Source organism: Pseudochaenichthys georgianus, chromosome 1 (genome assembly GCF_902827115.2).
Source record: "Pseudochaenichthys georgianus chromosome 1, fPseGeo1.2, whole genome shotgun sequence".
In the NCBI taxonomy this organism is placed as follows: Eukaryota; Metazoa; Chordata; class Actinopteri; order Perciformes; family Channichthyidae; genus Pseudochaenichthys; species Pseudochaenichthys georgianus.
Window position 1 is genome coordinate 13,284,865 of NC_047503.1, and position 12,797 is coordinate 13,297,661.

Sequence of the window (12,797 nt, forward strand, 5' to 3'; positions counted from 1 at the left end):
TAATACATTTGCAACATAGGTAGTCCAAATGTTTGAAAATGCATGTGTGTATAATAGGAAGATGAATCCACGAGGATATCCATCCAGGACCGATGATCCAGGACCACAGCCACGACTCAAGATCCAGCGCTCGCGATCCAGGACACAGGACCGCAGGATCATCCATGACTCCGGATCCCGGCGTATATAGACACCAAAAAGAAAGAAATTTGGGGAAGCTGGGTTAATCGGAACATGAGAGTACACAGGTACAGACAGAGAGAAGGAAGAAGTAAGATGTCCCCCGACAAACTAAGCCTATATCAGCAAAACTAGGGGTTGAATCTAATCAGGCCTAACTATAAGCTTTATCAAAAAGGAAGGTCTTAAGCGCACTCTTAAAAACGGATAGGGTGTCTGCCGCCGAACACAAACTGGAAGCTGATTCCACAAATGTGGAGCTTGATAAGAAAAGGCTCTGGCTCCCATTCTACTTTTAGAGATTCTAGGAACAACCAACAACCCTGCATTCTTGGAACGCAATGCCCTAGTAGGACAGTAGGGTATAATGAGTTATTTAAGGTAAGATGGCGCCTGCCCATTAAGGGCTTTGTAGGCGAGAAGAAGAATTTTAAATTCTATCCTGTGTTCTATAGGGAGCCAGTGTAAGGCAGCCAGAACAGGAGTAATGTGGTCCCTTTTCCTAACTCACAGTTAGTTAGTACACGAGCCGCAGCATTTTGAATCAGCTGAAGCGACTTGACTGACTTCTTGGTACTCCCTGATAATAAAGAGTTACAATAATCCAGTCTAGAAGTAACAAATGCATGGACTAGTTTTTCTGCATCGTTTTGAGGCAAGATATGCCTGATTTTTGCAATGTTACGTAGATGGAAGTAGGCGGTCCTTGAAATTGATTTTATGTGGGCGTTAAAGGATAAATCCTAATCAAATATAACACCAAGATTCCTTACAGTCTCACTGGAGGCCAAATTAATGCCATCCATAGTTAGTATATCTTTAGATAATTTGTTTCGTAGATTCTTCGGGCCAAGTACAATAACTTCAGTTTTGGTCGTGTTTAACATCAAAAAGTTTAAGGTCATCCACGTTTTTAAGTCCTTAAGGCAGTCTTGAATTTTATTTAGATGATTAATTTCATCAGGCTTGATTGATAAATATAGTTGAGTATCATCCGCATAACAATGAAAGTTTACAGAATGATTCCTTATAATATTGCCTAATGGAAGCATATATAATGTGAACAAAATAGGTCCGAGCACTGAGCCCTGTGGCACTCCATGGCTAACTTTGGTTTGCGTGGAAGATTCATCGTTTACACGTACAAACTGAGAGCGTTCAGATAGATAGGACCTAAACCAGCCTAAAGCAGTTCCCTGTATGCCAACTAAGTGTTCTAGTCTTTGCAATAGGATGTCATGGTCGATAGTATCAAATGCAGCACTGAGATCGAGCAAAACAAGAATAGAGACAAGTCCCTTGTCTGAGGCTATTAGAATGTCATTTGTGACTTTAACCAGAGCTGTCTCTGTGCTATGATGTGTTCTAAAGCCATACTGAAAATCTTCAAATAAATCATTGTTTTTTAAGTAATCACACAACTGTTTTGCGACCGCTTCTCAAGAATCTTTGAGAGGAACGGAAGATTAGAAATAGGTCTATAGTTGGCTAAAACCTCTGGATCGAGGTTGTGCTTTTTAAGAAGCGGTTTTATCACTGCTACTTTGAATGATTGTGGAACATAGCCTGATAATAAAGACATATTCATAATATTTAATAAAGAAGTGCTAATTAATGGAAAAACTTCCTTCAACAGCTTAGTTGGAATTGGGTCTAACATGCACGTTGATGGTTTAGAAGAGAGAATCATTGAATGTAATTGTTCAAGGTTTATGGCTGAAAAGCATTCTAATTTACTATCTAGTGTAATATTAGAACTTACGTTTCCGGGAGCTGTTGATAACACTATACTGGTCAAAGGCAAGAGGTCATTAATTTTGTTTCTAAGAGTAACAATTTTATCGTTAAAAAAGCACATAAAAGATGGGCTCACTCGACCTCCATTTGAACCCCTGGAAGAAGCTGACATGAAACACCTGTCACTGAAGACAGTGCTGTTACTGGCTCTGGCATCTGCCAAGCAAGTCAGTGACATTCATGCGCTCTCTGTACATCCTTCATGCACTCAGTTTGCCCCGGGGCAAACGAGAGTGTTGCTGAATTCCAACCCTGCCTTTGTACCTAAGGTGGTTGGCTCATGTACCCCCATTGACATTGAGGCATTTCCTCCGCCACGGTGTTCCTCTGAGGAACAGCGGCCGAATTTGCTGTGCTTTACGCACCTATATGGACAGGTCAAAAGAGTTTCGATGCAATGACCAACTCTTTGTATCCTGGGCTAACCCTCATAAGGGCAAGCCCGTTACCAGGCAACAGCTCTCCCACTGGATTGTGGAAGCGATTGCTCTGGCTTATACGAGTCAGGGTTTGCAGGCACCAACGGGCCTGCGTACTCATTCTACTCGTGGACTGGCTACATCCTGGGCTTTGTTCAAGGGTGTTTCCATCCAAGAGATTTGTGCAGCAGCGAGCTGGTCCTCACCGCTCACTTTTGTCCGCTTTTACAGGCTAGATGTCTCTGCTCCAAGTGTGGCCCGCGCAGTGCTGGGTCCCGTGTTGAGACAGAGTTCTACCTGTTAAGATCTGGTTGTTTTTGGTGATTTTCAAGATAAGCATGTCTAGCAATACAGGAGTTTCAATATCCCATAGTGAGACATCGAACGGAGTGTTATGAATGAGAACTATAGGTTACTTACGTAACCCCAAGTCTCAGAGTAACATCAAGTGAGATGTCTCACCAGACGGCCCTTCTTGCTAAGGCGAAGTGAGAAGAGGTGCTTATTTTGAATGACGCTGTGTCGTGGTGGGTGGATTCCCTGACGTAGACGTCAAGATCACCAGCCAATCAGGATTGGCGTAATGAGATTGATGCTTCTGTTTGCATATGCGTTCCCATAGTGAGACATCTCACTTCATGTTACTCTGAGTTACGTAACCTATAGTTTATTTTCTTCCTACTTTTAGTGGCATTCACATGAATTATCCAATGTTTCTGTCAACGCATAAATGCAGCATTACCCTTTTTGTTTTGTTTTTTTCTTTGAGGTACTTTTTTCATGTGTTTTTTTTTCTTTGTATCCATGTAACCCTCACATTTAACGTATTATTTAACGTTACTAAAATACAACTAATCTCCTTCCCATAATGCTTCCCTCCCGTGGTGTCCAGGCATACTGCAGTGTGAGCCGAGTCAAGTGCGAGACAAGACCCAGATCTTCCGTCTCTTCTGCCACGAGTGTCAGCGAGTGTTCCACGACCGACTCATCAACAACCAAGATAAAACCTATTTCAACACCATCGTCTCTGAGATGGCCGGTAAGAAAAACGGTCAAAAAGATCCTCAGTAAAACTCAGTTTTCTAAATGCAGAAACTGATTGATAATTGCACGCGTTGAACCACTAAGTGTCACACATTTGCAATACTGGTCCTTTTCTTTCTTTTTGCTAGGCAAATATTTCAGCATTAACTTGGAACCCTCGTACTTTGTGACTCAGCCCATTATATTTGGCGACTTTATCAAGGTAAAAGTCTCTTTTCAACTTTTTGTATTGAGAAAACCTCAGATTGTTTTGGAAACAACTAATAAAATACCTTGAAATATCTGCTTATTCCCATTGCTCTCCATCTAACAACGCCCTGTAGGTGAGCGCAGAGAAAGAAGACCGTCTGTATGAGGATCTGACAGACATGGAAAAGATCCAGACGGTTCTCCAGGACTACCTGGACGATTACAACATGACATTCTCCAAGGAGACCAAGCTGGTTTTCTTCCAGGATGCCGTCGAACATGTCTCCAGGTGTGAACTTTCAAACTACCAATTACTGACTTTATTGAAGGGGAATTCTGACTTGGTGGCAGGTGCAGGTGGTGCAAACTCTAACAAAGGTTACCCAAAATAAAGAAGGTGCATTATAGAGAGGAAAGTCTACAAAGGACCCTGTGTACTGTGTGTAGTTTATTGTGTAACTTTATAATAACTGCCATAAGGGTAGACAAAGGTCTAAGTTGGTGGCTCTCGTAATTTTAATTGGAATGATTATTTAATATGCTATGAATAGACTTGCAGTGCGGACCCGTTTCTACCCTTCTGGCAGTGAGAATAATTTAAAAAATGTGATTTATGTGTTTTCTTTAAGCAGACCAGGCTTCATATAGCCATCAGCTCCTCAGAGCTCCAAACATTGCAGTAAATCCTCAAATATACGGGATAAAGTAATCATATATTGTTCATCGAAATATTTCTTCATCTTGCCTGAAAAACTGTTATAACTTAATAACAGCTCATTCAAAAGCTTGAAAACTGTTGATTTGGCAAGTCAAGTTTAATAGCTGGTGCTCTAGAGCATGCAAAGCATTATTTGAATAAGCATGCTTTTGTTTCCTACTCATTCTGCCTTTAACAATAAAAATGAGTAGCGAGTAGGTACAGAAAGTGGCTCAAAAGCCCTGTAGCTCTACTACTACATGACTCACACGATGTGACCACAGCATTCCCTCCTTTTTTTGTTTGCAAATAATAATAATAATTTTTGTTCGCATCTTCTAGGATTTCTCGGATGATCCGCCAGGAGAGAGGCAACGCCCTGCTGGTGGGGGTGGGGGGTACCGGCAAGCAGTCGCTCACCCGGCTGGCCTCCCACATGTGCGGCTATCGCTGCTTCGAGATCGAACTGAGCCGCGGTTACAGCTACGACAGCTTCCACGAAGACTTGAGGAGGCTCTACAAGATGGCCGGCGTGGAGGGCAGGGACATGGTGTTCCTCTTTACAGATACTCAGGTTTGATAGAAGGACTCGATAAGGAGATATTTGTCATGTTCAAGTCTTTGGATGATTTATGAGTGTTTAGAGGTTTCCACTCTCTCTTTCCTGTTGTAGATTGTGGTGGAGGGCTTTTTGGAGGATGTCAACAACATGCTGAATTCTGGTGAGGTGCCCAACCTTTTTGAGAAAGATGAGCTGGAACAAGTGTTAGCTGCCACCCGCCCTAAGGCCAAAGAGGCGGGAATCAGTGAGGAGAACAGGGATGAGGTACACCGTCACAAACATTCAATGTAACAAAGGTCATACAGATTGAACACGTACAAGGGTCCTTTAGAGAGAAATGAATAAACCTATGTAAGATATTACCAGATATGAGTTTCTGATTTTGGAAATGTTCACATTAAATCAATACATCATTGGCTATAAAACTGTAGGGAACCAAAAGAAGAAAAAAAAGAATTTGAAGCAAAACACTTAGTTTTCACCTTATGCAAATAAAGTAAAGTGAAAATAATTGAGACCCTTTGATGCTGCTGTAGTGATTATAGATGTGGGCACTGATTTTATAATTATTATTATAATGATTTTATTATATATATATTTTTATAGTTTTGTTTTATTATTATTCAGTCGTTTACATTATATGTCGTTTTCATTATATGTCATCTTTTCTTGTCATAAAGCATTTCTTGAAAGCTGCTAGTATTATTGCGTAACATTTCAGAACCAACAGAAATACACAGTGTGTCCCAGAAAGGGCGAAAATAGCCATAGAGTCTGGGCAAGAAGAGCAGTGAACTACAAGTCAGTGCCCCGAGGCGAGCTGTAGGAAAACATCAGATACATATTATCTGCCGGCTGAGACCAAACCTCCAGAAATATGGAATTTCTGCATGTGTGTGTGTGTGTGCGCGCGTGCGTGTGTGTGGCCCTCAGGTGTTCCAGTATTTCATCTCTCGTGTCCGGGAGAAGCTGCACATCGTGCTGTGTATGAGTCCAGTGGGGGATTCCTTCAGGTCCCGCTGTCGTATGTTCCCTTCCCTGGTTAACTGCTGCACGATTGACTGGTTTGTGCAGGTATGCTGACATATCTCTTTTTCACTGAACATATCTAGTAATATATTATCACTCATATTGTTTTTATGTTATTTTTTGGAAAAAGGGTTAGAACATATATGCATTTTTTATCTGGTACATGGGGATCACCTGCAGTCAGGATTAATCGCTCTGCTTGTATTGAGTCTACAGCACTCCATTTGTCTTTCAATATATGTATCTGCTCCTGGCAGAGATAATCAAAATGTAATTTCTTCTCCACTCTGACACCATTTATAATCCCCTTATTTCTTATTGCCTTTGTTCTAAGATTAAGACAAACTTTATTAATCCCCCATGGGAAATTCAAATCTTGTTTTTACTTTACTTTCTATCACACACACATGCCTGAAAAACATTGTGTTTGTCCAGTGGCCGCGTGAGGCGCTGCTCTCCGTCTCTCAGGCCTTCTTCCAGAACGTGGACTTTGGCAGCGAGGAGCTAAAGCAGAGATTCTCCGCCATGTGCGTGGAGATCCACGTGAGCGTCACTGACATGGCCGAGCGGTTCTACTCTGAGCTGAGACGCAGATACTACACCACGCCTACCTCCTACCTGGAGCTCATTAACCTCTACCTGTCCATGTTAGAGGACAAGAGACAGCAGCTCATTCTTGTAAGTGCCCCCATCAAAATGCACAAGTTGTTATCTGTACAAGTGTTGGATCTTTACCTGACATGTCAGAGGAAATACCGTAGCAGCTAGTTAGATGTGGTTATGGCAATTTTTTCTTTGTTGTTGATTTTGTCTTTATGTAAAATGTGGATAACATACCTTTTGTGTGGGGGGTTCTATATAGGCCAGGGATCGCGTGAAAAACGGTCTGACCAAACTGCTGGAGACCAATGTGCTCGTGGACAAAATGAAAGTGGACCTGTCTGCACTAGAGCCTATCCTGAAACAGAAGTCCAGCGATGTTGACACCCTGATGGAGAAACTGGCTGTAGACCATGAGAGCGCTGACGAGGTGTGTGTGTGGGTGTGTGTGTGTGTGTGTGTGTGTGTGTGTGTGTGTGTGTGTGTGTGTGTGTGTGTGTGTGTGTGTGTGTGTGTGTGTGTGTGTGTGTGTGTGCGTGCGCGTGCGTGCGTGCAAGAGTACGTTTTGTGTGTGCAAGAGTACGTTTTGTGTGCAAGAGAGTGAGGTGTTATAGAGTGGTACAGAGATGATGTTTTTTTGTAAACTGACCCTGAGGTTAGCGTCGCAATTTCTCCCTTGACAAAAAGCAATGAGATTTATTTCATTTTGAATATTGCAGATCGGAACGTTTATGATATTTACACATTTTGTTCAGCAGGATAATCTCCACACATTACCATAAGTGTTATTTGTGTTGAAGTGTAAATGAACTCTCCAGAAAGCTACATTAGGCTATAAACGTTTCACATCACGTTTACATGGCAGCACATTTCCACCGTTAAACAAAAGGCGGCTAATGTTGGCTGTGATGATGTCTAATCAGAATACCTTTATTCGTCCCACAGAGAGGACATGTACATAGTTACAGCAAAAGTGATGATCGAGACACAAATATAAAAATGTACAAGTTACATTCGTAGTAGTTTGTAATAATCTACAAAATGCACATAAGTGTTATTGCACTACAGTGGTGTCGTTTAATAGTCTCATTTAGTAACTATTTTTATGACACATTGATGCTTCAGACATTTATGAGTGGGGCACATACTGACATCTTTTATGTTGTTGAACACAACTTTAAAATCTCTCAAGCTTGTGTCAACCACATATCTTATTTTTTAAATCTATCCAACATCAAGTAAGTTTGCTTAAAGATCCCATCATATGCTTTTCTGGTTATTACCCGTCCCCTTGTGTGTTATGTAGCTTTTTCTGCATGTAAACGGTCTGCAAAGTCACAAACCCTCGAAGTACACCCTGTAGCGAGTAAAACTCTAACACAGAAACGTGTTAACGTGTCTATGCTGCCACAGAACGCCTCGTCGTAGATTTTTCTTTTTCCATTTTTTTCTTCCGGGGAATATTGACGTCACGACGTCCAAATGGACCAATCCGCGGAGCTCCGCACACACATACAAACACACTCACTCACTCACCCAGACCCCACGCAGCATTCTCATCTGTTTGTCATTACTGGTGTCATTTTCTGGTTGCTAACGCCATTGTAACACATCACTGATGTTCAGAACAGAGTGGACGAGCTGACCAATCAGAGCACACTGGGCTCACAGGGAGGGGGGGGCAGGATCTCCAACTAGCCGTTTAGGACAGAGAGTGAATACACATACTATACAGAGATGCTGTATGAGAAACCAATGTGAGTTTGGAAAATTGAACAATGTAAATCTATTCTAGTGTAGACCTCAACAATGGAATTATGATCAGTAGAAATGGCCATGACATAGGACCTTCAAAGATTTTAGAACCAGATATGGTAAAATGCTAACTCATTCCCAAGTTTTTTGGACTTATTCCTTCTCTATAATTTGAACACAGAACTAACTAAAGTTATATAAGATGCTGAAAAAGCTCGATACTCCTTCTCATTGCTTAAGAGTTTTTTCAGAGGAAGTAATTAGATCCTTTACTTAAGTGAAAGTATTAATATCACTCTGTACAAATACTCAGGTACATGAAAAAGTCCTGAATTGAATATGTTACTTAAGTTAAAATATGTAGAAAAATTGAAAAATGTACTTAAAGTATTATATGTGAAGATACAAACGTCCCTTTTGACAGTTAAAATATTGTTATAATTGCTCATGCATTCATGTTAAAGCAGAATTTTACTAATACTAATAATTTATAAACGATTTTTGGTCTGTACATATAATAAAAATAGCCTACAGTAGAGACACTTTACAGCAAATACAACAGCACAGATTGTTCAGAATATCAGTATGAGAAAAATGACACCCTCTATCCTTAGAACCTCACATCGTACAAGGAACAACTTCCAGAGAAAACCCACAGTTTAAGGGGAAAAAATGGGAGAAACCTCAGGGAGAGGGGAGGGATCCCTCTCCCAGGACAGACAGACGTGCAATAGATGCCGTGTGTAAATCGAAGAGATAATACATTTTACAGCATATAGACCGAATGTTAGGAAATGCATGTGTCTGTAATAAGAAGATGAATCCACGAGGATGTCAGTTACAATCCTGTGGAAGCCATCAGGGAAGCAGCATGACGAGACCCAAGGCAGGACCGCAGAGACAGGTTCAGCCACGACCCGAAGTCCACGACATAATCCAGAACTCAGGATAGAGAATCCAAGACACAGGACCACAGTAAGAGGATCAGCCTCGACTCCGGATCCCGGCGTAGATATAGATACAAAACAAGAAAAAAGATTTGGCTGGATTAATCGGAACAAGAGAATACACAGACACAGACAGAGAGGGAAAAGGTCATTGGATAAAAGTTATTCTTGATAACCCTCTAGAAAGATCTCATGAACTTCCCCACTCAATCTATCAAGACCCGAGCAGTTCTATTAGATATAGGATAAGAAACAGAGATAGGGAGCACAACAACCTATCTCTTCGTCAGATGCACTCCCCCGCTTATCTAAGCGACTCTGTACCCCGTTACCCTCTATAAGGCCATAGACCAGCAGAGGGAAAATGGGGGGTGGGTAAGGGTTTTTAAGAATAAACCGCAAAGGTCTAAAGGGAAAAAAGATGAAATATAAGGTACTATATTTTAAGTGATCCTATCTACTATTCCTATATTCGAATAATGTATAAACTATTTTAAAAATACTTTATGAAATCCTATGTTATGTTATAAATATTAAAATAAAGAACTAAATGAATAACTAAATAAATAATTAAACAAAAGCCAGAGAAAAAAAGTGAGTTTTAAGTGTTGATTTAAAACCCCCCAGGGTCTGCGCCGACCTCACATGGAGGGGCAAAGTATTCCAGAGCCTAGGGCCAGCCGCTGCGAAAGCTCGATGCCCTCGGGTTTTAAGCCTGGTCTTAGGCACGATCAACAGCAGCTGATCAGCCGACCTTAAGGCTCTGCCTGGGGTGTAGCGATGGAGGATTTCGGCTATATAGGCAGGAGCCAGCCCATTTAGGGCTTTAAAAACAAATAGAAGGAGTTTAAAATCTATTCTGAAACGAACTGGAAGCCAGTGCAATGAAGCCAGAATTGGGGTGATATGGTCACGCTTTTTATGGCCAGTAAGAAGACATGCAGCTGCATTCTGAACTAGCTGGAGGCGTCTAATTGAGGCCTGATCCATACCCACATACAGAGCATTGCAGTAATCCAGTCTCGAGGTAACAAAGGTGTTAATAACCTTTCTAGGTCTTTAAAAGATAAAAACGACTTGGTCTTAGCCAATAGTCGTATTTTGAAAAAGCAGGTCTTGACTACAGTGCTAACCTGCTTATCAAATTTAAAGGCGCTGTTGAAAGTCACTCCAAGGTTCATGACAGAGGGGAGAATATTTGTATTGAGGGAGCCCAGAATATCAACCGGGGAGACTATTGGTTGGGGTCCAAAAAAAGATGACCTTAGTCTTGCTCTCATTGAGGGTGAGGAAGTTTTGGCTCAGCCAGGATTTAATCTCTGTTAAGCAGTCCTTCAACTGCTGTAGTGAGTTGGCATTTTGATTGAGAGGCAGGTACATCTGTACATCATCAGCGTAACAATGGAAGGGGATATTATGTTTTGTGAGAATTGAACCTAGGGGCAGTATGTACAATAGAAAAAGGATGGGGCCCAGAATCGAGCCTTGGGGAACCCCACAGGTAAGAGGGGCTTTGGCAGAGGAGAAGGCACCTAGCTGCACTGAGAAGCTACGGTCCATCAAATAAGACCTGAACCATGCGAGGGCAGAGCCTGTAATGCCTGCGGACTGTTCAAGCCGTGACAACAGGATACTATGATCCACAGTGTCAAAGGCAGCAGTTAAATCGAACAGCACCAAAACAGCTGGGCTGCCTGAATCGGCGGCTAAGAGCAGATCATTAAAAACTCTTAAAAGGGCTGTTGCAGTACTATGCATAGGTTTAAAGCCTGAAATGTTGCATGGATACCATACATGGTTAAAAATGACTGCAGCTGGGCGTAGACTACTCGCTCCAGGGCTTTAGATAAAAAGGGTAGCTGGGAGATGGGCCTGAAATTTGCGAGAATGGAGGGATCGAGATTTTTCTTTTTATGTAGTGGCTTAACCACGGCATGTTTGAAGGCAGCTGGGACACATCCTGAGCTAAGAGAGGTGTTTACAAGCAATAAAACACTTGCTCCAACTGATTCAAAAACATCTCTAAGGAAGCGAGAGAGAATGCTGTCTAAGGTGCAGTTTGTCGGCCGCAAGTGCTTGACTACATCCGAGAGAGAAGAGAGGGATACAGGCTCAAAATGGTCGAGGACAGCAGGGCACAGAAAGGGAGCAGGATCTGGGGTAGCACTAGTATAGGCTAGCAAGAGCAGATACTTTTTCGATAAAAAATGTAAGAAATGTATCGCAGAGAGTAGTTGATGGCACAATTGGAGAAGCATCACAAGGATTAATGATCGAGTTGAGGATATTAAAAAGAACTTGAGGTTTGTGGCTGTTTGTTTGCTTATTTTTGACTTATTTATCTACACTGAACAAAAATATAAATGCAACACTCATTCAATTCACGGGCAACAGCTCTGGTGGACATTCCTGCTGTCAGCATGCCAATTGCACGCTCCCTCAAAACTTGTGACATCTGTGGCATTGTGCTGTGTGATAAAACTGAATGTTTCAGAGTGGCCTTTTATTGTGGCCAGCCTAAGGCACACCTGTGCAATAATCATGCTATCAAGATGCTGATTTAGAATCAGCATCTTGATATGCCACACCTGTGAGGTGGGATGGATTATCTCGGAAAAGGAGAAGTGCTCACTATCACAGATTCTTTCAGATTTGTGAACAATATTTGAGAGAAATGGTTATTTTGTGTATATAGAAAATGTTTTAGATCTTTGAGTTCATCTCATGAAAAATTGTTCAGTGTAACTTACTCATTATCTTCATCATGTATTTTTTTGCAGACATGTATTACCACTGATCAATTCATGTCAGGTGTTGAGAAAAACTGACCTTTGATTCTTTGAAAAATAAAACCCATTAAAAATACAATTGAGTTGTTGGAAAATAATTTGAAGGAGGCATGAAAAAGAAAAGTCTCTTGTGAAAACAAGTACCTAGCAATGTAATGTGTGTCAATGTGCCTTCCACCTCTGTGTATCTTACAAAAATATCCATTCCCAGGTGCGTAAAGTAGTGTCAGAGGACGAGGCTTTGGCCAAGGTGAAAGCTGAGGACACGCAGGCCATAGCCGACGACGCCCAGAGGGACCTGGACGAGGCTCTGCCGGCTCTGGCGGGAGCCAATCAGGCACTCAGCTCTCTGGACAAGGCCGACATCTCTGAGATCAAGGTTTTCTCCAAACCCCCCGACCTGGTCATGACCGTCATGGAGGCCGTGTGCATCCTGCTCAACTTCAAGTGAGTGTGCTTTCTTATCCTGCTTTTATTTGTAAATGCATGGTATTGCTTCAGGCTTTCAATCTAAAGTCCTGGTTATTATACTGTACAATTATATATTTACAAACATGTAGCATTTAGTAAATGAACAATATTAATTGTTTTGTTTTTGTTGTTCTAAGAAACACAGTTTAATCCAACTAAAATCTGTTGGATACACACAGAATGCTGGTATGCTTTCCCAATCCAATGTCAATCAAGGATAAATGATTAGAAAAAAGAAAAATACCAAACAGGAAATGGTTTCACCCAATGATCCATCCCTTTAATCACAATCCTCCCCTGAGTCACCTTCATCAGCCT

General features: G+C 41.6%; 1 protein-coding gene across 1 annotated transcript in view; it reads left to right on the plus strand.

Moving 5' to 3' along the window:
- The window catches only part of dnah6 (dynein, axonemal, heavy chain 6), a 127,360-nt gene that overhangs the window by 76,754 nt on the left and 37,809 nt on the right, over window positions 1-12,797 (plus strand). Inside the window, exons 47-55 of the mRNA XM_034087682.2 lie at window positions 3,289-3,435; window positions 3,569-3,642; window positions 3,764-3,918; window positions 4,669-4,900; window positions 5,000-5,152; window positions 5,822-5,962; window positions 6,353-6,595; window positions 6,780-6,947; window positions 12,220-12,455. Of these exons, the coding sequence (XP_033943573.1) occupies window positions 3,289-3,435; window positions 3,569-3,642; window positions 3,764-3,918; window positions 4,669-4,900; window positions 5,000-5,152; window positions 5,822-5,962; window positions 6,353-6,595; window positions 6,780-6,947; window positions 12,220-12,455 (1,549 nt within the window). The remainder of the gene's footprint in view (window positions 1-3,288; window positions 3,436-3,568; window positions 3,643-3,763; window positions 3,919-4,668; window positions 4,901-4,999; window positions 5,153-5,821; window positions 5,963-6,352; window positions 6,596-6,779; window positions 6,948-12,219; window positions 12,456-12,797) is intronic.